The sequence below is a fragment of the Zingiber officinale genome, chromosome 2B (genome assembly GCF_018446385.1).
Source record: "Zingiber officinale cultivar Zhangliang chromosome 2B, Zo_v1.1, whole genome shotgun sequence".
In the NCBI taxonomy this organism is placed as follows: Eukaryota; Viridiplantae; Streptophyta; class Magnoliopsida; order Zingiberales; family Zingiberaceae; genus Zingiber; species Zingiber officinale.
The window spans coordinates 46,766,522-46,788,397 of NC_055989.1; the positions used below are offsets into that span (position 1 = coordinate 46,766,522).

Below are 21,876 nucleotides of genomic sequence, written 5' to 3' on the forward strand. Positions count from 1 at the left end.
TCCGAAGAAAGAACCGTTGGGATCCGAGAGCCCGATGCGCCCGCAGTACCATAAGGAGTCTGTCCCTGACTAACAGGCTCAATCCTAGCAGACCTCTCTGGCAGCTCTGTTGCCAGAGATTCCAACGCCCTCTTGCATGGTCGTCCTGCACCACGTCTCGACACGGGAGCACGTGTACCTCGCCTCATATCTATTTAAATTTATTACCCCGGTAATAATACAAGAACTAAAATTATAAAAATAATCATCATACCTGTTTGTCGTCTGGAGATGTTCCGTCGCTGCCAAGTCCCCAAATATAACCTTGTCTAAAAATACATCAGAACTTCGAAACATAAAAATTGATGAAAATCTGTATATATTCAAAAATACCTAGATTAACTTAAAAAATCATACTCTGATACCAAATAAATTGTCATGCCCCTGGTAGTCCCTGCCCGAAGAAATTTCGGCAGCATCTCCCCAGTACAAATGACAATCTGAGACTTATATACATTGCCCTCAGGGCTCACACTCATCAGTCAACATGGCTGGTATATGTATATCAAACAAAAATAAAACCATCCATGCAGTTATAATAAAACAGCCTCCGGCTGTCAACACAATACAAAAAAAAATGAAAATATCATCCAAACATACCTCTTCTACCCGTCCGATAGGCGCGTATCAAAACATACCAAATACAAATCCACCAAGCAAACAAAAACCCAACCAGTACATTACTTAAATACAAACCACACAAAATCTAGAGTATAAACCAATCCAAGTCTAGATCCTAGTTTCAAGGCAAATAAATGGAACACCAAAAGTCCAAAACGAAAGTTCTTGCGGCAAGGGGACTAGCAACTAGAACCTCCTGGCGGCATCAACCTAAAATAAAAATATAAAGCAACAGTGTGAGTTCAACAACTCAGAAGATGCTAGATAGACATGCATAATAAATTATAACTAACAACAATAATCATGCGGTACAGTTTTCTTAACAAGAAAAGGAAATGCAACTGAAAAGGGCTATAGAAAACTGTACTCACCAGGACCTCCTATCTGAATGTAAAGGGTCGTCATACCAGATACAAAATATCACCTGTATGCATGTCAAACATATGCAACCCAAGTAAATGCAATATCCAAAATGCAGCAATCACAAACAATAAATACAATCTATGCATATGGTGTAAAAATGACATGTGTCACCCCTGACGCCTGTCAGCCATCTCACATGCGATGGTGAGACCGAGTGGGTAGGGCTATGACAACTGTGCACTCTGCCATCACTGCTACTGAGTGACCAAGTGGACAGAATACTATCGGAGTACACTTATGTTCTTACCCCAAACATAGAGGGCGAGCCTATGCTCTCATCTCCCTATATCAGAGGGGAGGGATCCCTGCCCGCTACATGCTGCAGTCATCGCTACCCAGGAGCAGACCGGCGGAGCCCTGATAGAGCAAAGTGAACACACCCTACCTGATGTACCACTAACTCATGAGTGGTTGTGTGTGCAGATGATGTAACTGGTGATGCGCTAAACAATAATGAAGTTGACCATCACCATCATGAAATCATGCCAGATGGTGCATGACAGTAACATGTAGATAATGACAGTATACACCTCAATATAAAATGCACTAGAAAGAAATAAATCATACTATGGTCTAGGTATCAAAACCTAAGTATACAAATCAGATATGACAACAACAAGACTACTACACAGTAGGCAATGTAAGTCACTATTTCTATGAACAGGGATACACATGGCGGCAATCAAAGAAAATATAAGTAGGAATGCATAACAAATAGGAATATCGGCAGACAACAAGACCCAGATAATGGCATATCAAAGTAGATGCAAACATAATCATTACCATTAGAAATAAACTATTATGCATATCTAACATGACTATATCAAGAGATAAGTCAGAAGTACCCACCTTAAAAAGAAGATCAAATCAAACAATCCGAAGTCGAGACGCTCGTCTGAAATCAATGTCCTGCATCAATCAAGATATACATTTTATTTAGCTAAATTCATATGAATTAAATAGCTAATTAAAATCCCCAAAACTAGTTAGGGAAACCCTAATTAATATGATCATTAACCCTAACTACATATAACTCATTGGTTAACTAGGGTTAGTTTCCTTAACCCTAGACAACATACTATATAATTTTGATTTAAGTCTAAACGTAAGTCAATTCTAGTGACGATTCATGCTTCACTTAGCTACCGAAATCCTAAATTAACCTAAATTAAGTACCTTACCTCAACTCACAACCTCTATACAGCTAGGGATGGTTGCTGCCGGAAAGTGTAGCTGCTGGGACCAAGAAGACACCACTAGCAGATTGAGATACAACAACCGGATACCCCTGGTGAGCAATGGACAAGAATGCTCGATCACATAACAATCTCCACATCTAAACAGAACATGAAATCTAATCCCTATTAACCTAATACCAATCAAAACTTACCCCCAAATTCGATCCGTAACCTCCTATCTAATGAAATCCCAAAGCTGCTGTGGTGGCGAAAATGGAGCAGAGGGAAGCGACGAGAGAAGATCGGGTGACGATCGGGAGCTAGGGCAGGAGGAGGCGGTTGGCGCTAGGGCAGAGGAAGGAGGCGGTGGTGGCTAGGGCACGAAAGGATGCTGACTTCGGCGTCGCTGGAACAACAGGGGAAGAGGAGAAGGAAGGGTTGTCGGCGTCACAAGGGAAAGAAGGCAAAGGGGTTGGGGAAGGGAGGAGAGGGCGGCGACGCAAGCTCGACGAAGGAGAAAGAATCGGGAGCAGAAGAAGGATTTTGACGAAGGTAGGGCACGGGGAAAAAAAAAGAGATTGGGATTTAATAAAGATTAATAACTTAGGTTTGATTTAATTAAACACTAAGTTGGTTTCTCAATCAACTCCCATCTTTGGGTATTCCAAACTGACTTTTCCTAAGCCTATATTGTTGGGTGCTACTTGGAATACTGTTCTGTTTCCCCTATACGAAAATTTGTACAAGCACATAACTTTTCCTAGCTACCCATGTGTTCTTAAACTTGGATTGGAAATGAAATTTAACATTTTTACTCAAAGTTCAAACCATGTGTTTTTCATAAGTTAAACTTGGATTGAAAATGAAACTTAACATTTTTACTCCAAGTTCAACTCATGTGTTCTTCAGAAGTTAAACTTGGATTGGAAACGAAACTTAACATTGTTACTCCAAGTTCAACTCATGTGTTTTCAGAAGTTAAATTATATTACAGAAGTTAATTAAATATCTATTTCAAAGATTGGCTTCCAAGTTAAACATGGTGAGCCACTCGACATTCTTGGGTATGGGATCATCCACCACTTCCTAGAGAAAGTCTTTCAAAGAAATTGAATATTTAAAATTCTTAAAATAACCTTAGGTTTAACTATAGAGACCACAACAAAAACACAAAATTAAAACACAAAATCGATAGCCTTTTGTGTTGGTATTTCAGGATCCATACAAAGAACACAAACTAATTATGCAGCTGAAATAAATAATTAGTTATACCTTTCTTTGCAGCTAAAGACCTCTTGATCTTCTATTGTATTCCTCTCCTCCTCTTGGACGTCGTGTGGGCGATGATCTACCAAGATGAAATCCACCCGAACCTTCTTCCTTGCCTAAAAATCTCGGCCACCCAAGGAATGTCAAAATAGGAAACTTCCTTCTCTTCTATTTCCCCTCCAAGCAAACCGGCCACAAGAAGATGGAACTTGATGTGCCGCCGGCCTTAGGAGAAGAAAACAAAGGGAGAAGGGAAAGAGAGACGGGTCGGCCACCAAGGAAAATAGAAGAGAGAACTTTAGGTTGTGTTGTAGAGAGCATCCCCTTCTCCTCTTTTATAATCTTTGCTAGTGGCTAATAAGGAAAGTTTTTAATAAAATTTCCTTTTATTTGCTATTGTAGATGGTTACAAAAAATAAAATATTTTAACAAAATTAAAATCTCTCTTTTAAACCATTGTAAATAGCTATAAAAGGAAAGATTATAACAAAATTTTGTTTTAAACAAAATCTTCCTTTTATTCGTATAATGACTGGTTACAAAAAAGGAAAGATTTTAACAAAATTAAAATCTCTCTTTTAACCATTGTAGATAACTACAAAAAAGGAAAGATTTAAACAAAATTAAAATCTCTCTTTTAACCATTGTAGATAACTACAAAAAGGGAAGATTTTAACAAAATTAAAATATCTCTTTTAAACAGTATAAATAGCTAAAAAAGGAAAGATTATAACAAAATTTTGTATTAAACAAAATATTCCTTTTATTCCTATAATGGTTGGTTACGAAAAAGGAAAGATTTTAACAAAATTAAAATCTCTCTTTTAACCATTGTAGATAACTACAAAAAAAAATTTTTTTTAATAAAATTAAAATCTCTCTTTTAACCATTATAGATAACTACAAAAAAGAAAATATTTTAACAAAATTAAAATATCTCTTTTAATCCATTGTAGAAAGTTATAAAAGGAAAGATATTAACAAAATTTTGTTTTTAACAAAACTTCCTTTTCTCTTCTTGTATGGCTGGCCCCATGCATGGGCACCAAGCATGGTTTGGCCGGCCCACATCTTGGGCACCAAGAGGGCTTGGTCGGCCCCTTGCTTGGGCACCAAGCAAAGATATGGCCGGCCCCTCATTTGGGTAAGAAGCAAAATCGAAACGGGTGAACGCGAGGCTTTATAGAGGTTACAGTAGGGACCGAGAGGAGGAATTGGTTTTGACCTCTTGATGAGCTTAAGCTTCCTGTGTTTGCCCCGAACACCCAACTCAAGTTCATCAATAATAACTCATACCACTAAAGAGTTATTATTGAACTACCACACCAATCCCATATTAAATTATGGGCTCCTTCTTATCATGAGTGCATTAATCTCCTTGTGATTAAGATATCGAATGTACATTAATTAAATGAGTTACTGACAACTTGTTGGTGCGGTTAGCACTAACGGTGTAACTCAAGTTTTGATGAATGACAAAATAGGTTAAGTTAGTTTCGTTGTTATCTAACACTCTAATCGAGTGTACAGGAGAAGTCTAGACAGGTCGACGGGCTGACCTGATGTTTGGCACGAAGCCTAGCTACGTCGATGGACCGACCGGATAGCTAGCACGAAGTCCAAACGGGTCGATGGGCTGACCGGACGTTTGTCACGAAGTCCAGCTAGGTCGATAGGCTGACCGGATAGCTAGCACGAAGCCTAGACGGGTGAAAGGCCTGACCAACTTTTGGCAAGTAAGTAAAGGTAAGTCACTAGAGGGGAGTGACTGTGAGGATGCATTCCTGGGAAGGGAACTTAGGCGCCGATCCGACTTAGAACCATTTCAGAACTCTAAGTCGAGATCTTGACTAGATTTCGGTCTCGGAGAGATGGAATCTAATTAATACTTTACTTGTTAAACTTGAACTGTGCTAACACTTTATTTTGTAAGATATATGTATTATATATTTACCTCTGGACTAACGTTTTCTTGCAGAAAGGAAGCTTCTGGAAAACTTGGGCCTGGGCGCTCGGGGGAAAAAACTTATCCTCAGCGTCACCTCGCCACGTAGAGCACCCTGGTTGGCTCGGCTACGTTATGTTCAGGGCGCCCTGAAGGTTCCAGGCGCCCTAACCTCCTATATAAGGAGGGTCAAGGCTGAAGCTCCAACATCAACTCTCAATTCGATCTCTGGTGCTCCTGCGACGCTGTTGACAATGCTCTACTTTTTTATTCTTCATTTTTGTCAGTATTATTTTCTTTATTAGCATCGTGTACTTTAAATTTTAAACTTTTTTGAATTGCTAGTGAATTTTCCATCGAAAGCACCCTCGTGTGCGGGCCTTGGAGTAGGAGTCGACATAGGCTCCAAACCAAGTAAAAAACCTACTTGTGTCACTTCTTTTTTGTTCATTCTTTTTCCGCTATACACTTACTCTATGAAAATTTTGAATTCGATATTCACCCCCCCCTCTATCGAACCCTACGATCCAACAAGTGGTATCAGAGCAGGTACCACTTTGATTTGGTGCAACCACCAATCAGACAAGGGGTGCAAATTTCTTTCCTTTTCTTTGTTCATTTTTAATTTTTCGTCTTTATTCCAAAACTAGTATTATTACCTTTTTGGGAATTCTTTTCGTTGCTATTAATCTAATTTGGTGCAACATCAAGTCAGTTTTTCAGTTCATTTCTTCTTCCCCCGCTGTAAAATATGGTACCAAAATAATAATTAAATAATAAGATTTTTTGAGAAATAATTTGAATGGAATTTTTAGAAATTTTCAGGGATTTAATAGGAGTCCGTAGGGCGTATTTTGAGGGGATAAAATTTTAGGCTTTGGAAAAGGTATGTTCGGAATACCTAAATTTGGGAGTTGATTAATTCTATTAACCTAAGGTATAAAACCAATACCTAAGTTTTGATTTCCCTAATTCCTTTTTTTTCCTCTTCTTCTCTCACCGATCCCACACTTCCCAAACCCGCGCCGAATCCTCTTCCTTGAACCCACGCGACGCCGAGCTTCTTCCTCGAGCCCTCACTTCGCCGAGCTCAGCCGGCCTTTTCCCTGTCCCGTGCACGAGCACCACGTGGTCGCCGTCCTCTTCTTCCTCGCGCGTGAGCGCCCCAGCCACGACTCCCTCTCCCTCTCGCGATTTTCCTCACCCAAACCACCGGACCTTTTTCCACACACGAGCACCTCAGCAACCGGCGTTCCTCCTCCTCACGCGGGCACCAGCCGCCGAGCCAAGGCAGCCGACCCCTCTTCCTCACATCGAGGTATGCCCTAACTGATCCGGCAAGTAGTTCCTTCATAGATAGGTATGGATGGGTAGGCTAGTAGTGACGTTTGGGCGTTGATTTTGTATCCTTGCAAGGTTTTTGCTTGATTTCCAAATGGGTTTTGAATGATTTTTCTTGGGTTTAGTGGACATCTTTGCTCCTTTGTTTGGGTTTTGATTCTTTGAAATGGATTTAGTGTTGGCAGCCTCGATTGTTGATTCCTCATGTTGCCTCTCAAGGGATTTTGATTGTTGTTCAGTTTTCATGGTTGGAGAACTTCTTGTAAATTTATAAAACGAACCCAAGGATGTTTTGTTCCAGCACAATGTTTTTGATATGTTGCTCCGCAATAGAGAGAGAATTTTGTTTGGTTCTTGGAGCCTGGTGTTGTCTCATAATAGTTTTGATTCATCGGATGGGTTAAGTTGTGGTGGTTTTTGAAGAATGTTGGAAATTTCGTGAATGGACTTGGGATATTTTGAGTCGGGTTTGAAGCTGTGATGGGTTTCTAGTGTTGCTGGAATTTTGTGTCTGAGTTAGAATTTCGGGCAAGATTTGGAATTTCTAGTTTGATTTGTATTTGAATTTGAGATGGATTAATTAGGGTTAAACCAATCTAATTCTGATTTATGTGGTTAATCGAGGATCGTATTCGATTTGTAGTTACATTAATTTTTTTTGGAGATTTGATTTAGCTGTTTAATTTATATGTAATTAGCTAAATATGTACGTCACAGATTTGTAGGACTTTGATTCGGGACAAGCGTCTCGACGTGAGACTATTTGATACGATCTTCTTTTGAGGCGGGTACTTCTTACCTTAATTCTGTAGTTCTTTGAATTGGTGCATGGACTATATTTTGGACAAGAACTGCTTTACCTTGACTCCACTCGTAGTTTTTCCTGTGCTTGATACTTCCACTCAAAATCTTTGAGATATTCATTTTTATATCCATACAGTCTCTTGTTGCTATCAATGATATTTAGTAGATACTAGATAGGGGTCATGGTGCAGAGAGGTGGGCGGGGTGACCATTTGTGCATACGTTGTTGATATTATTCTTATGCTGTTGTTGCATGCTTATGCTGCTGTTGTTTACTTGTACTGTTCCCATATGCTATTATTGCTTACATACTGCTGTTGCTCACTTATGTCGTCATGTTTGCTTATGCTGAGATATACCCTCGTTGTGGGTGTTTAGACTTTGGTTTATTTATTGAAAATGATTATATACCTTACATATTACCTCAGTAGTTATGAGCGGTACCGTAGCAGATTAGTATTACTTCTGACCTTCTATTGCTAGTCTAGGATATGGTTTCAGGTATGAGCATATATCTACGATTTTATTTTAGTATCTACTATCCCCTTTATGAGGATGTATACTGTTGGCTTATTCTCTATTTATATGATATGTTCATGTGCTATCTTTTCCTATACCCACTGAGTTTCCTATACTCACCACTTTGCAAATTGGTTTTCTTTCGCCAGGTAACAAGTAGATGAGTCATGAATACTTGGAGGGCCGGCTGCCAGTCCCATGTCACACTCGAGGATAATTTTTCTATTTGGTTTTGTTATTGTTTGGGTGGTATGTTGATTCTGTGTATTTTTTCTTTTAATAAGTCGATGTGAATTTTGGAGTGAAGTCTGGTGATTGCGGGTATTTTTGTTAGTGTCGTTGTTGGTCTTATGTTCGTATTGTTTTGTGTTTTTCGCTGTGTGCATTTACTTTCAGTCGTGTAGGCTTATTAAACTGCATGGTTGTGTTTATTTTATTCCAGCCGAGTGGGCTGATGATATTAAATTGCGTGGTTGTGTATATATTCCAGCCGTATGTGGCTGATGTATATTTTGTATGTAGTAATGCTTCAGATTGTCACCCGTATAGGGGAGATGTTGCCGAAATTTCTTCGGGCAGAGACTCCTTTGGGGGCGTGACAATTTAGTGGTATCAGAGCCAAGTTTACGATGCCTGTTGTTTTTTTTCGTGTTTTGGATTTTCGAGTTAATCCGATACCAATTTTTGATATCAAAGCAGGATTGATTTTTTTTTTCTTTATGGAATTTCAAATTTTGTTTCGATTTATGGTGTTTTACGATGCCTATTTCGTTGTTCAGTGTTTCCTTATCGTAATGGGAATCCTCGATGTGACTGACGAGATTTGGGACCTGGCGGTGATGGAACACCTCCAAGTTATAGGATGTAAGTTTCATAAGTCTAATTATATGTTATCGATAGTACTTGTTAGTTTTGTATATCAGGTATGCGACATGGTCGATCAGTTGCTAGTTACCGCCGTGGTCCGAGACGACCACGGAAACGACCTAACAAGACAGAGGAACCAGAATCGGTTGCTCAGTAGGCGGATTCTTCCAAGGGTCCTACTGAAGTTGAGACTATTAGCCGAGGGTAAACCCATCAAACTCCCGGTAGAGATCAGGGACATCAGCCCCAGGGGATTCCTCCTATGGCACCACCGGTGGTGGATCAGGAATTTCAACCTCAGAGGATTTCTTATACGATACTGTTAGTTAGAGTCCTAGAGCCAATCATTTGATGATTGTATGAACTCATGTATATCATATTCTTGTATATTAATAAAGGCATTTGTTTGGTTATTATACTTATTTATATTAGTGCCAAATAGACTAAGTATAATAGCGTCCTTGAGTAGAAAGTTCATACCTATATCAATCGATTAGTTGAATCGATAGTGAGATGATATAGAGAACACTACTCTAAATCATTCCTAGTAGAGTATTAGCATTCAGGGACAATGTTAATACAATAAGACTAGCATGTAGGTTAGCTCGATGACTTGATCTCACAAGTCATGGATATAGAGATATCAAGCTGACACATGGGTATGCATTAGAGAATGTATACTGAATGACCCGCCATGAGAAAGTATCATGGATCGTTATATGAGTGTCATATACTTTCTCATGTGGCTATTAGTATGACTATTAGTCCTTAGACCTGAAGTCACCATGGATCCCTACATAAGGAGTTATGTACTTTAGTTTCGTCAAACGTCACCCGTAACTGGGTGGACTATAAAGGCGATTACTGGGTATGTAACGAATTATGCAGTGGGATGTGAGTGATGTAGATGGGATCTATCCCTCCTATATGACGGGAGCGACATCGCTATTCTTGATAGAGTGAGACCACTAAGTGCATGGCCATGCCCAAATGAGTCAACATTAGATGTTGAGCTCATTTGATCGAGTGAGTCTACTTGGAGTTCAAAATTTAGATTGATTAGAGGATGACACGGTCTATGCCTCACATTGATCAATCTAGATGTCTAGGATAGAAGGACAATGTCACATATTGTGAGGAGTCACAATTAGTAGTCACAAGTTGATGTCGGATCTCGACATTCTTGTAACTTGGGTAGTAATGATGTGTTGCTAGATACCGCTCATTACTTATGCTCCTAAATGAGTTTAGGGCATTGCCAACGTTACAAGAACCTATAGGGTCACACACTTAGGACAATTAGATGGAGATTAGGTTCATATGATGAACCAAGAGGATTAGATTCATTTGATGAATCAAATTGAATTAAGAGTAATCCTAATTGGGTTAACTTGAGTTCGACTCAAGTTGATTCATGTATTTAATGAGTCAAATTTAGATTATGACTTATTAAATCAATTTAATTTAATGAATTAGATTCATTATATTAAGTTGGCTCGAATCAAATGGTTGGATTAGATCAACCATGGTAGAGATTGGGTCAAGTTGGACTTGACTAGAGAAGGAAGACCAAAGGTCAATTTTGACTTGACCTTTTGCCACCTCATTGGTGAGTTGGCATTAGGTGGACCAATGATGATGTTCAACATCATCATGGTGTGCCACCTCATGGAAGTTACAAAGCCATTTTCTTATTAACTTCACATTAATTGCATTTAATGGGGAGTTACACTTGATGAGAAGTGGCCGGCCACTTTTGAATTTGGATTGATTTTCATTCATTTTCATTCAAGTGTGGTGAATCTTCCTCCTTCTTCCTCTCAAGCTCTCCCTCTCCCTCTCCTCCTTGCTTGGCCGAATCTCACCAAGGTGCTAGCACACCTTTGTGTGAGGTTTTCTCCACCTACGTGTCCGTGTGGATACTTCTAGAGGACCGGCGCTTGACGGTCTAGAGATCCGGCAACTCCTTGGACGAGCGGGATAAGCGAAAGGCACGCTTCGAAGGTATAACCCTTATCTAGTGTAGATCTAAAGGTTTTACAAACTCGTACAAGAAAAGGTTTTTCGAAAAGTTTTGTTTACGAATCTTTGCACGGATCTACGGCTTTGGGTGACTCGGGGTTTCCGCGACGCGAAAAAGCGGTTTTCGCGGCCCGACGAACCCAACAGTGGTATCAGAGCCACGTGCAAAGACTTGTACGAGTTCGTTTGTATTTTTATGAAAAATAAACCTTCTGTAATTTTCTGTAAAAATTGAGTTTTTAGAGTTTTTATGAGTAATTTTTCCGTAGAAGCGAAGCACAAGTGTCTCGGCACTTGTAGGCTTCGGCTACCGGAAAGTTTTCTTTTAAACGGCTTCGTTTTGCCCCAAATCCGTTTGGGACAGCGGGGTCGGGTGCCATTAGATCGCAAAGGAGCAACTCACGATGGTTAGATCGTGGGTAGGGGCATAGCCCCTAACCCCGCAAGGGAATTTGCTTCGCGATTGCACCCGAAATCGCTAAAAACGAACCCGCCGGGAAGATTTTTCCGAAACGGCAATGTCTCGACCCAAATCGTTTTGGGACAGCGGGTTTAGGCGCTGTTGGATCGCAAAGGAACCCTCGCGATGGTTAGATCGCGGGTAGGGGCGCTGCCCCTGGGCCCCGCAAGGGGATCCGTTCCGCGATTGCGCCCGAAACCGCTAAACGGGACCGCCGGGAAATTTTATTCATAAAAATTGTAAAAATTATTTTTAAAATTATAGAAAATTATCAAAAATATATAATTTTGAATTATATATTATTTTGTGATAGTCATAGCCCAAAAACCCAATATGATTGGTTGTGTTGTAATTCATAATACGGCCTGCGTGCCGTTATGTGTTTGCGAGTGTTGTATTATATTCGCGACCTGCGCGTCGTGCCTTCTCTTATATTCTTGTTGTAAATTAGATTTAGACTCGAATGTAACTCGAGTTTCAAATTGTAATGTACAAATTGGAGCGATGGAGGGTCCACACGAGACGGAGTTCCGAGGCGGGCACGAGCAACACAAGGTGGTCAAAGGGAGGAGCTTAGAGAAGCTGTTGACCCTAGGTTGACCAATCGATCTTCTCATTGGCTTGAGAAGATCGTAGTAGGGCCATGACTAAATCACAAATAGATTAATTAATTGCTTGTGTATGTGTTGCATATTTAATAAGTAGTTAATTAATTAGTGCCTTACGATTAGATTAAATCTAAGTCGTGCACATGATGCACCCTTGCGATTAGATTAGATCTAAGTCGTGCACAAGATGCATCCTTTTCGATTAGATTAGATCTCAATTGACTCAACTCTAATGCCTAACCGTGCCGTGATACCTATCACTACCTCGATCACATGTATTGTTGAATCTGCCAAAGCAGAGCAAATACATATTATCTTGGTAGGGTACGGAGGGACAATCTTGGTCCCGCCTATCAACGCATGGGTGAATACAAACTCAATTAGATTGAGTATTCCTAGTTACTCGGTTGGATCGAGTCAACTATAGGCATTCTTCCAATAGTTGGAAAGGTAGGTCAAAATCACATCTATATTAACTCTCGGGCGTATTAGCCAAAGCTAACTCGAGTTTTAATATGAATGCGAATATTGATTCTATAAACAAGAGTTTCATAGAGATGTAATTGGTAATCGTTACCTACCGATCATACTAAGCCTTGGGTGTATTAGCCAAAGCTAACTCAAGGGTTAGTATTAATGGATCTTGTCCCACAAGAATTATAGAATTCAGTGGGAGCATCATTTAATTAAAGGCCTAATTAAATGATTTTTAAAGAATATGATATTTATTTCTGCAAATTTTCTGTTGTAGATAACCATGACGTCGAACACGAATTCCTTCTCCCTGCGATCTGTCCTTGAGAAGGATAAGCTCAATGGAGCGAATTTCCTGGACTGGTACAGGAACTTGAGAATAGTTCTCACTCAGGAGCGTAAGCTGTACGTTCTGGAGCAGCCCATTCCGGAGGCTCCTCCTGCCAATGCCCCGCGAGCCGACAAAGATGCTTACAAGAAGCATCGAGACGACGCATTAGATGTGTCCTGTCTAATGCTCGCGACCATGAACTCAGAGCTTCAGAAGCAACATGAGTTGATGGGCGCTTTTGATATGGTTGAGCATCTTCGCTAACTATATCAGGGACAAGCGAGGCATGAGAGATTTGAGATGCAAGATGTCAGACGGGGCTCCTGTAGGTCCTTATGTACTCAAGATGATTGGGTACATAGAGAACCTACAAAGACTGGGGTTCCCACTTGGCCAAGAGCTGGCCACTGACTTGATCTTACAGTCCTTGCCAGATAGCTATAGTCAATTCGTTCTCAACTATAACATGAACGAGATTGACAAGCCATTGCTCGAGTTACTTAGTATGTTACGAACTGCTGAGATTAACCTTAAGAAGGTTAAGCCCATTCTGATGGTCCAGAAGCACAAGGGCAAGGGCAAGCCCAAAGGTAAGGGAAAGTCCCAAACCAAGGGCAAAGGCAAGGCACTGAAGCCTAAAGGAGGGGTCGCCAAGGATGCTACCTGCGTCAGACCGGGCACTGGAAGAGGAACTGTAAGGTATACTTGGAGGATCTTAAGAAGAAGCGAAGTGAGACTTCCACTTCAGGTATATATGTTATAGAAGTCAATCTATCTATTTCTACATCATGGGTATTAGATACTGGATGTGCTTCTCACATTTGTACTGATGTGCAGTAGAGCATTGGCAAAGGGCGAGGTGGACCTACGAGTAGGCAATGGAGCACGGGTTGCTGCTGTTGCTGTAGGAACTTATCAGCTATCTCTGCCCTCTGGGCTTGTACTAGATTTAGATGATTGTTGTTATGTGCCTGCTCTTACTAAGAACATAGTTTCAGTTTCTTGTTTAGACAAGAAAGGATACTCTTTTATAATAAAAGACAAATGTTGTTCTATTTATTTAAAAGATATGTTCTATTGTAGTGCACCACTAATAAACGGACTCTATATTCTAGACCTTGAGAGCCCTATTTATAACATAAATACCAAGAAGTTCAAGTCAAATGACCTGAACCAAACTTATCTCTGGCACTGTCGCTTAGGTCATATAAATGACAAGCGCTTATCCCAGCTCCATAAGGATGGTTTGCTGGACTCATTTGATTTTGAATCATATGAGATATGCGAGTCATGCCTACGAGGCAAGATGACCAAGACTCCCTTTAGTGGGCACAGCGAGAGAGCGACTGATTTGTTAGGACTCATACATAGTGATGTATGTGGCCCTTTCAATGTCGCTGCTAGAGGCGGTTATAGATACTTCATCACATTTACTGATGACTTCAGTAGATATGGTTATGTGTACTTGATGACACATAAGTCTGAGTCCTTTGAAAAGTTCAAAGAATTCAAGAATGAAGTACAGAACCAGCTTGGCAAGAGTATTAAAATACTTCGATCAGATCGAGGTGGTGAATACTTAAGCCATGAGTTCCGTGACTACTTAGCTGAGTGTGGGATTTTATCTCAACTCACTCCTCCTGGAACACCACAGTGGAATGGTGTATCCGAAAGGAGGAATCATACCTTATTAGATATGGTACGATCTATGATGAGTCACACAGATCTTCCGACATATCTATGGGGATATGCTCTAGACACGGCAGCTTTCATTCTCAACCGAGTTCCATCCAAGGCCGTGATAAAGACACCATATAAGATATGGACTGGGAGAGATGCCCAGGTGTCTTTCATGAGGATTTGGGGCTATGAGGCTTACGTACGACGTCAAGTCTTAGACAAATTAGGACCCAAATCTGACAAGTGCTATTTCATTGGATATCCCATGGAAACTAAGGGATATTACTTCTACATTCCCAGTCAGCACAAGGTAGTTTTCTAGAAAGACTAGTGGGAGCGCGTTCGATCTTGAAGAAGTTCAAGATGCGAACAATAGCACTGATGCCTCGATGGAAATTGAACTGGAACCACAAAGTGTTGTGGATGATGTTGTTCCACAAGGAGTTGAGGAACAACAACCAGTTCAAGTAGACATACCTCTTCGCAGGTCTGATAGGGTACGTCGTCAGCCTGAGAGATACTCATTTCTCTTGTCTGACCATGATGACATTGTGCTCATAGAGGATGAGCCTACCACCTATCAGGAAGCTGTGATGAGACCAGATTCCGAGAAATGGCTAGAAGCCATGAGATCCGAGATGGAATCCATGTACACCAACCAAGTATGGACTTTGGTTGATCCACCTGAAGGGGTAAAACCCATAGGGTGTAAGTGGGTCTTTAAGAGAAAGACTGACATGGATGGACTTATCTATAAGGGTCGCTTGGTAGCTAAAGGTTTCAAGCAGATTCATGGTATTGACTATGATGAGACCTTTTCTCCAGTAGCGATGTTTAAGTCCATTCGGATCATGCTTGCTATTGCAGCCTACCATGACTATGAGATATGGCAGATGGATGTCAAAACCGTGTTTCTGAATGGAAACCTACTCGAGGATGTGTACATGACACAACCTGAGGGTTTTGTAGATCCACAGCATACTAGTAGAGTATGCAAGCTGCATAGGTCCATTTATGGACTAAAGCAAGCTTCTCGGAGCTGGAATCTTCAATTCGATGATGCAATCAAACAGTTTGGTTTCATCAAGAATGAAGATAAACCTTGTGTCTACAAGAAGGTTGTAGGGGATATAGTTGTCTTCCTCATATTGTATGTGAATGACATACTACTCATTGGGAAGGACATCCCTATGCTTCAGTCTGTCAAGACCTAGCTAAGGAGTTGCTTCTCAATGAAGGACTTAGGTGAGGCATCCCGCATTCTAGGGATACAGATCTATAGAGATAGATCTAAGAGATTGCTTGGCCTAAGTCAGAGTACATACATTGACAAGGTACTCCTTCGGTTTGCTATGCAGAACTCCAAGAAGGGATTTCTGCCGATGTCACATGGCGTGAGTCTTTCGAAGACTCAACGTCCCTCTTCTAGAGAGGAGAGAGACCGCATGGATCAGATCCCTTATGCCTCAGTCATAGGATCTATCATGTACATCATGCTATGTACTCGACCTGATGTCTCGTATGCTTTGAGCATGACGAGCAGATACCAGTCAGATCCAGGTGAAAGTCACTGGATAGCGGTCAAGAATATTCTTAAGTACTTAAGAAGGACTAAAGAATATTTCTTGATATATGGAGGCAATGATGAGCTAGCATAAGGGTTATAGTGATGCTAGCTTCGGTGACCGAGGATGACTATAGATCACGATCGGGATTCGTATTTTCATAAATGGTGGTCTTTGTCGGTGGAAGAGTTCAAAGCGAGGATCTGATGGATTCTTGAAGTACATTCTTGCATCGGAGGCGCAAAGGAAGCGATTTGGATCCATAAGTTCATCATCGAACTGGGGTGGTTCCTAGCATTGTTGACCCCATTGAGCTCTATTGTGACAACAATGGAGCTATAGCACAAGCGAAGCTCGCTCACACCAGAGGACCAAGCACATACTACGGCGCTTCCATCTCATTCGAGATTATCGATAGAGGAGATGTGAAGATTTGCAGAGTACCCACTGAGGCTAACATCGCAGATCCCTTGACCAAGGCTTTGGCATAGAGGAAGCATGATGGTCACACTAGGTCTTTAGGCCTTAGAGCCTATACTGATTGGCACTAGTGCTAGTGGGAGATTGTTAGTTAGAGCCCTAGAGCCAATCATTTGATGATTGTATGGACTCATGTATATCATATTCTTGTATATTAATAAAGGCATTTGTTTGGTTATTATACTTATTTATATTAGTGCCAAATAGACTAAGTATAATAGCATCCTTGAGTAGAAGGTTCATACCTATATCAATCGATTAGTTGAATCGATAGTGAGATGATATAGGGAACACTACTCTAAATCATTCCTAGTCGAGTATTAGCATTCAGGGACAATGTTAATACAATAAGACTAGCATGTAGGTCAGCTCGATGACTTGATCTAACAAGTCATGGATATAGAGATATCAAGCTGACACATGGGTATGCATTAGAGAATGTATACTGAATGACCCGCCATGAGAAAGTATCATGGATCGTTATATGAGTGTCATATACTTTCTCATGTGGCTATTAGTATGACTATTAGTCCTTAGACCTGAAGTCACCATGGATCCCTACATAAGGAGTTATGTACTTTAGTTTCGTCAAACGTCACCCGTAACTGGGTGGACTATAAAGGCGATTACTGGGTATGTAATGAATTATGCAGAGGGATGTGAGTGATGTAGATGGGATCTATCCCTCCCATATGACGGGAGCGACATCGCTATTCTTGATAGAGTGAGACCACTAAGTGCATGGTCATGCCCAAATGAGTCAACATTAGATGTTGAGCTCATTTGATCGAGTGAGTCTACTTGGAGTTCAAGATTTAGATTGATTAGAGGATGACACGGTCTATGCCTCACATTGATCAATCTAGATGTCTAGGATAGAAGGACAATGTCACATATTGTGAGGAGTCACAATTAGTAGTCACAAGGTGATGTCGGATCTCGACATTCTTGTAACTTGGGTAGTAATGATGTGTTGCTAGATACCGCTCATTACTTATGCTCCTAAATGGGTTTAGGGCATTGCCAACGTTACAAGAACCTATAGGGTCACACACTTAGGACAATTAGATGGAGATTAGGTTCATATGAAGAACCAAGAGGATTAGATTCATTTGATGAATCAAATTGGATTAAGAGTAATCCTAATTGGGCTAACTTGAGTTCGACTCAAGTTGATTCATGTATTTAATGAGTCAAATATAGATTATGACTTATTAAATCAATTTAATTTAATGAATTAGATTCATTATATTAAGTTGGCTCGAATCAAATGGTTGGATTAGATCAACCATGGTAGAGATTGGGTCAAGTTGGACTTGACTAGAGAAGGAAGACCAAAGGTCAATTTTGACTTGACCTTTTGCCACCTCATTGGTGAGTTGGCATTAGGTGGGCCAATGATGATGTTCCACATCATCATGGTCTGCCACCTCATGGAAGTTACAAAGCCATTTTCTTATTAACTTCACATTAATTGCATTTAATGGGGAGTTACACTTGATGAGAAGTGGCCGGCCACTTTTGAATTTGGATTAATTTTCATTCATTTTCATTCAAGTGTGGTGAATCTTCCTCCTTCTTCCTCTCAAGCTCTCCCTCTCCCTCTCCTCCTTGCTTGGCCGAATCTCACCAAGGTGCTAGCACACCTTTGTGTGAGGTTTTTCTCCACCTACGTGTCCGTGTGGATACTTCTAGAGGACCGGCGCTTGACGGTCTAGAGATCCAGCAACTCCTTGGACGAGCGGGATAAGCAAAAGGCACGCTTCGAAGGTATAACCCTTATCTAGTGTAGATCTAAAGGTTTTACAAACTCGTACAAGAAAAGGTTTTTCGAAAAGTTTTGTTTACGAATCTTTGCACGGATCTACGGCTTTGGGTGACTCGGGGTTTCCGCGACGCGAAAAAGCGGTTTTCGCGGCCCAAAGAACCCAACAGATACCACTTGTGGTACCAACACCTACTACTACCTAGTGGGTGATGGATCGAGCTCGTATACCATTGTTGGAAAGGTCTGTAAAGGACAGATTTACTCTATTCCAGGGAGGTGCAGATCCTTGGGTTGCTCGTAGTTGGTTGAAGAATTTGAAGAGCACATTCGGGTACATGAATTGTACGGATGAGGAGAAAGTGGAACTGGCGGCATATCGCCTCAAGGATCAGGCTGTTACTTGGTGGGACATGCAGAAAATGATTTTTGGGGAGCGGCACGCCACTTGGTCGATGTTTCGAGATGCTTTTGAGAGGCAATATTTTCCTGCTACATTTTGTCTAGCTCGGCGTCTGGAATTTCTGAACCTCAAGCAGGGCGACCATTCAGTGATGGAGTGCAACGAGGAATTCAGTAGACTGGCTGAATTTTGTCCTCATTTGGTGGCACAAGATTATCATCGGATGCAGTAGTTTACTCAGGGACTTGCAGCATATATACGGATTAGGATGTCAGGATTTCCAGGCAGTTCGTATCGTGAGGTATTGGATCGGGCATTACTCGTCGAGATGACTCAACAACAAGTGACTCAGGAGAAGAGTAATGATAAGCAACTGTCGCAAAAGAGAGGAAATAAGAGTCAAGACTTGCAGGTTACTTCAGGAGGGCCTTCTCAACCTCAGAAATCAAGGCGAATAACGGATGGGTCTTCTTGTCCCCCTCCACGAGACCAAAAGAGTGACGTTAGCGAAACTAGGTGTTTTCAGTGCGGCTCAAAAAGTCATCTCAAACCCAATTGTCCCTTGGATCACTCAATATGCTTCTATTGTAAGCGTCTGGGTCTTGAGAGTCGGGATTGCACTCTGAAGGCTCAATTGGAGACTAATAAAGTTACATCTCAGGGAGATCGACCCACTCAGCCATGGCAGCAGAGAGGCCCTCAAAGGACTCGGAGTGACTCACGTCAACAGCGACCGCCAAGCTCCCAAGGGCAGATATATTATATCCAGAGTCAGGAGGATCCAGTGCTACCAGCGACCACGTAGTACTCTGCCGCAGAGTCTCCTCATCGGGCATATCCTGTGCAGCACGACCTTTCCCCTCCATTTCAGCCTTGCCCGGCATTTCAACCCCAGCCTCAATTTCAGTACCAGCATCAGCAGTCGGTTATCGCACCTCCGAATCCACCTCAGATTGTTCCAGCGATGCCACCACCGAGCTCAGATGTGGGACATGCTTATGCGGTCACACGGGAAGAGGCGCAACGGGCCGAGGTATCTGCCTTCCGAGGTAAGGTCTCAGTTTATATTTTTATTGCACCCTTATTGATAGATATGGGTAGTTCTTATCCAGTTAAATTTATAGTATGTTTGAGTAGAATCGGTAAACTACCTGTGCACCAAATGCATGGATTAGTATTGTTTTTACCATCCAGAAGGTACTTGCATGTATTGAGATTTGAACAATCTTACTGTGGGAGTAGTGGAAGCAGTGTGAGCTCATAACCCACAGTGTCATCCTTTACGGTGGGTGCTTTATTCATGATACTTGGTTAGGGTAGTATATGAGTATGTTGCTTGGTTGTTATCCTTGGATGAGGATCTTTGAGTCGAACAATAAATTTGGGGACCAAATTTTTATTAGTGGGGGAGAATGTAAAATACGCTACCCAAATAATAATTAAATAATAAGATTTTTTTGAGAAATAATTTTAACGAAATTGTTAGAAATTTTTAGAAATTTTCAGGGATTTAATTGGAGTCCGTAGGGCGTATTTTGAGGGGATAAAATTTTAGGCTTTGGAAAAGGTATGTTCGGAATACCTAAATTTGAGAGTTGATTAATTCTATTAACCTAAAGTATAAAACCAATACCTAAGTTTTGATTTCCCTAATTCCTTTTTTTTTTCCGCTTCTTCTCTCGCCGATCCCACTCTTCCCAAACCCGCGCCGAATCCTCATCCTTGAACCCACGCGGCGCCGAGCTTCTTCCTCGAGCCCCCACTTCGCCAAGCTCAACCGACCTTTTCCCTGTCCCGTGCACGAGCACCACGCGACCGTTGGCCTCTTCTTCCTCGCGCGCGAGCACCCCAGCCACGGCTCCCTCTCCCTCTCACGATTTTCCTCACCCAAACCGCCAGACCTTTTTACACACACGAGCACCTCAGCAGCCGACGATCCTCCTCCTCATGCGGGCACCAGCCGCATGTTAGAGTGTATACTAAAAGCCTAGCTTTTGGTATAAACATTTATCTAGAAATAAGAATCACATTGGTCAAATGTCTACATTTATGATAAATGTAGTTATTCAATTAATTTATATTGTAGATGACATGGTGTGTGGTGTCACACACAGAAGATCATGTTATCAGTACCTTATAAATTATAAACAGTAGCTCACGACCATGATTGAAAGGAACAAACCATTGGAAGGTCGTAGTGTAATTAGGTATTAGTTTATCTTGACTATATAATTACACTAGTACAATCAGAGTGTATTGAGTAGGACCATTTGAGGTCGTTTCTTTTATACTGACTTTATAAAGAAACAAAGACCTCGGTTATTATGGAAGTGTGTGCTCTTAATCCTAATATAATAACAAGCACATATATTTGATATTTATTTCTTTAATTTATCAATGGGTGAGATTTAGTTCGATAAATCAATAAGCCCGATAAGTTGAGAAATGGTATCACTTATAGTGTGTGTTGTTGATTATAGAAGGAAACTGTGTCCTAGAGATACTAGGTTGATAATGTCCTCAAGAGGAGCTCATAAGGATTGTCATGTTAAACCCTGCAGGTGGACTTAGTCCGACATGATAATAAGGTTGAGTGGTACTACTCTTGGACTTAGATATTAATTAAATGAGTTGTCAGTAACTCACTTAATTAGTGGACATTCGATATCTTAAACACAGGGAGACTAACACGCTCATAATAAGAAGGAGCCCAAAAATGTAATTTGGGATTGGTGCGGTAATTCAATAATAGTTCTCTAGTGGAATGAATTATTATTGATAAAATTAAGTTGTGTGTTCGGGGCGAACACGGGATGCTTAATTTTATCGGGAGACCAAAACCAATTCCTCCTCTCGGTCCCTATCGTAGCCTCTTATTTATAGAGTTCTATACCCACCTATACCCACCTTCTATACCCACCAATAGGGGGTCGGCCAAGCTAGCTTGGGAACCAAGCTAGGGCCGGCCTAGGTATAAAATTGGGTGGCCGACCCTAGCTTAAACCCAAGCTAGTGGGGGCCGGCCAAATTAAATTAAAAAGGAATTTTAATTTTAATTTTTATTATGTGGAAGAAATAATTT

The 21,876-nt window shown here is 41.0% G+C and overlaps 1 protein-coding gene across 1 annotated transcript; it reads left to right on the plus strand.

Moving 5' to 3' along the window:
* Positions 1-18,603: 18,603 nt before the first annotated feature.
* On the plus strand, positions 18,604-19,026 carry LOC122048261. The gene has a single exon (XM_042609855.1). It carries the CDS (start codon positions 18,604-18,606, stop codon positions 19,024-19,026), a length of 423 nt encoding a protein of 140 aa, XP_042465789.1.
* Positions 19,027-21,876: the final 2,850 nt, after the last annotated feature.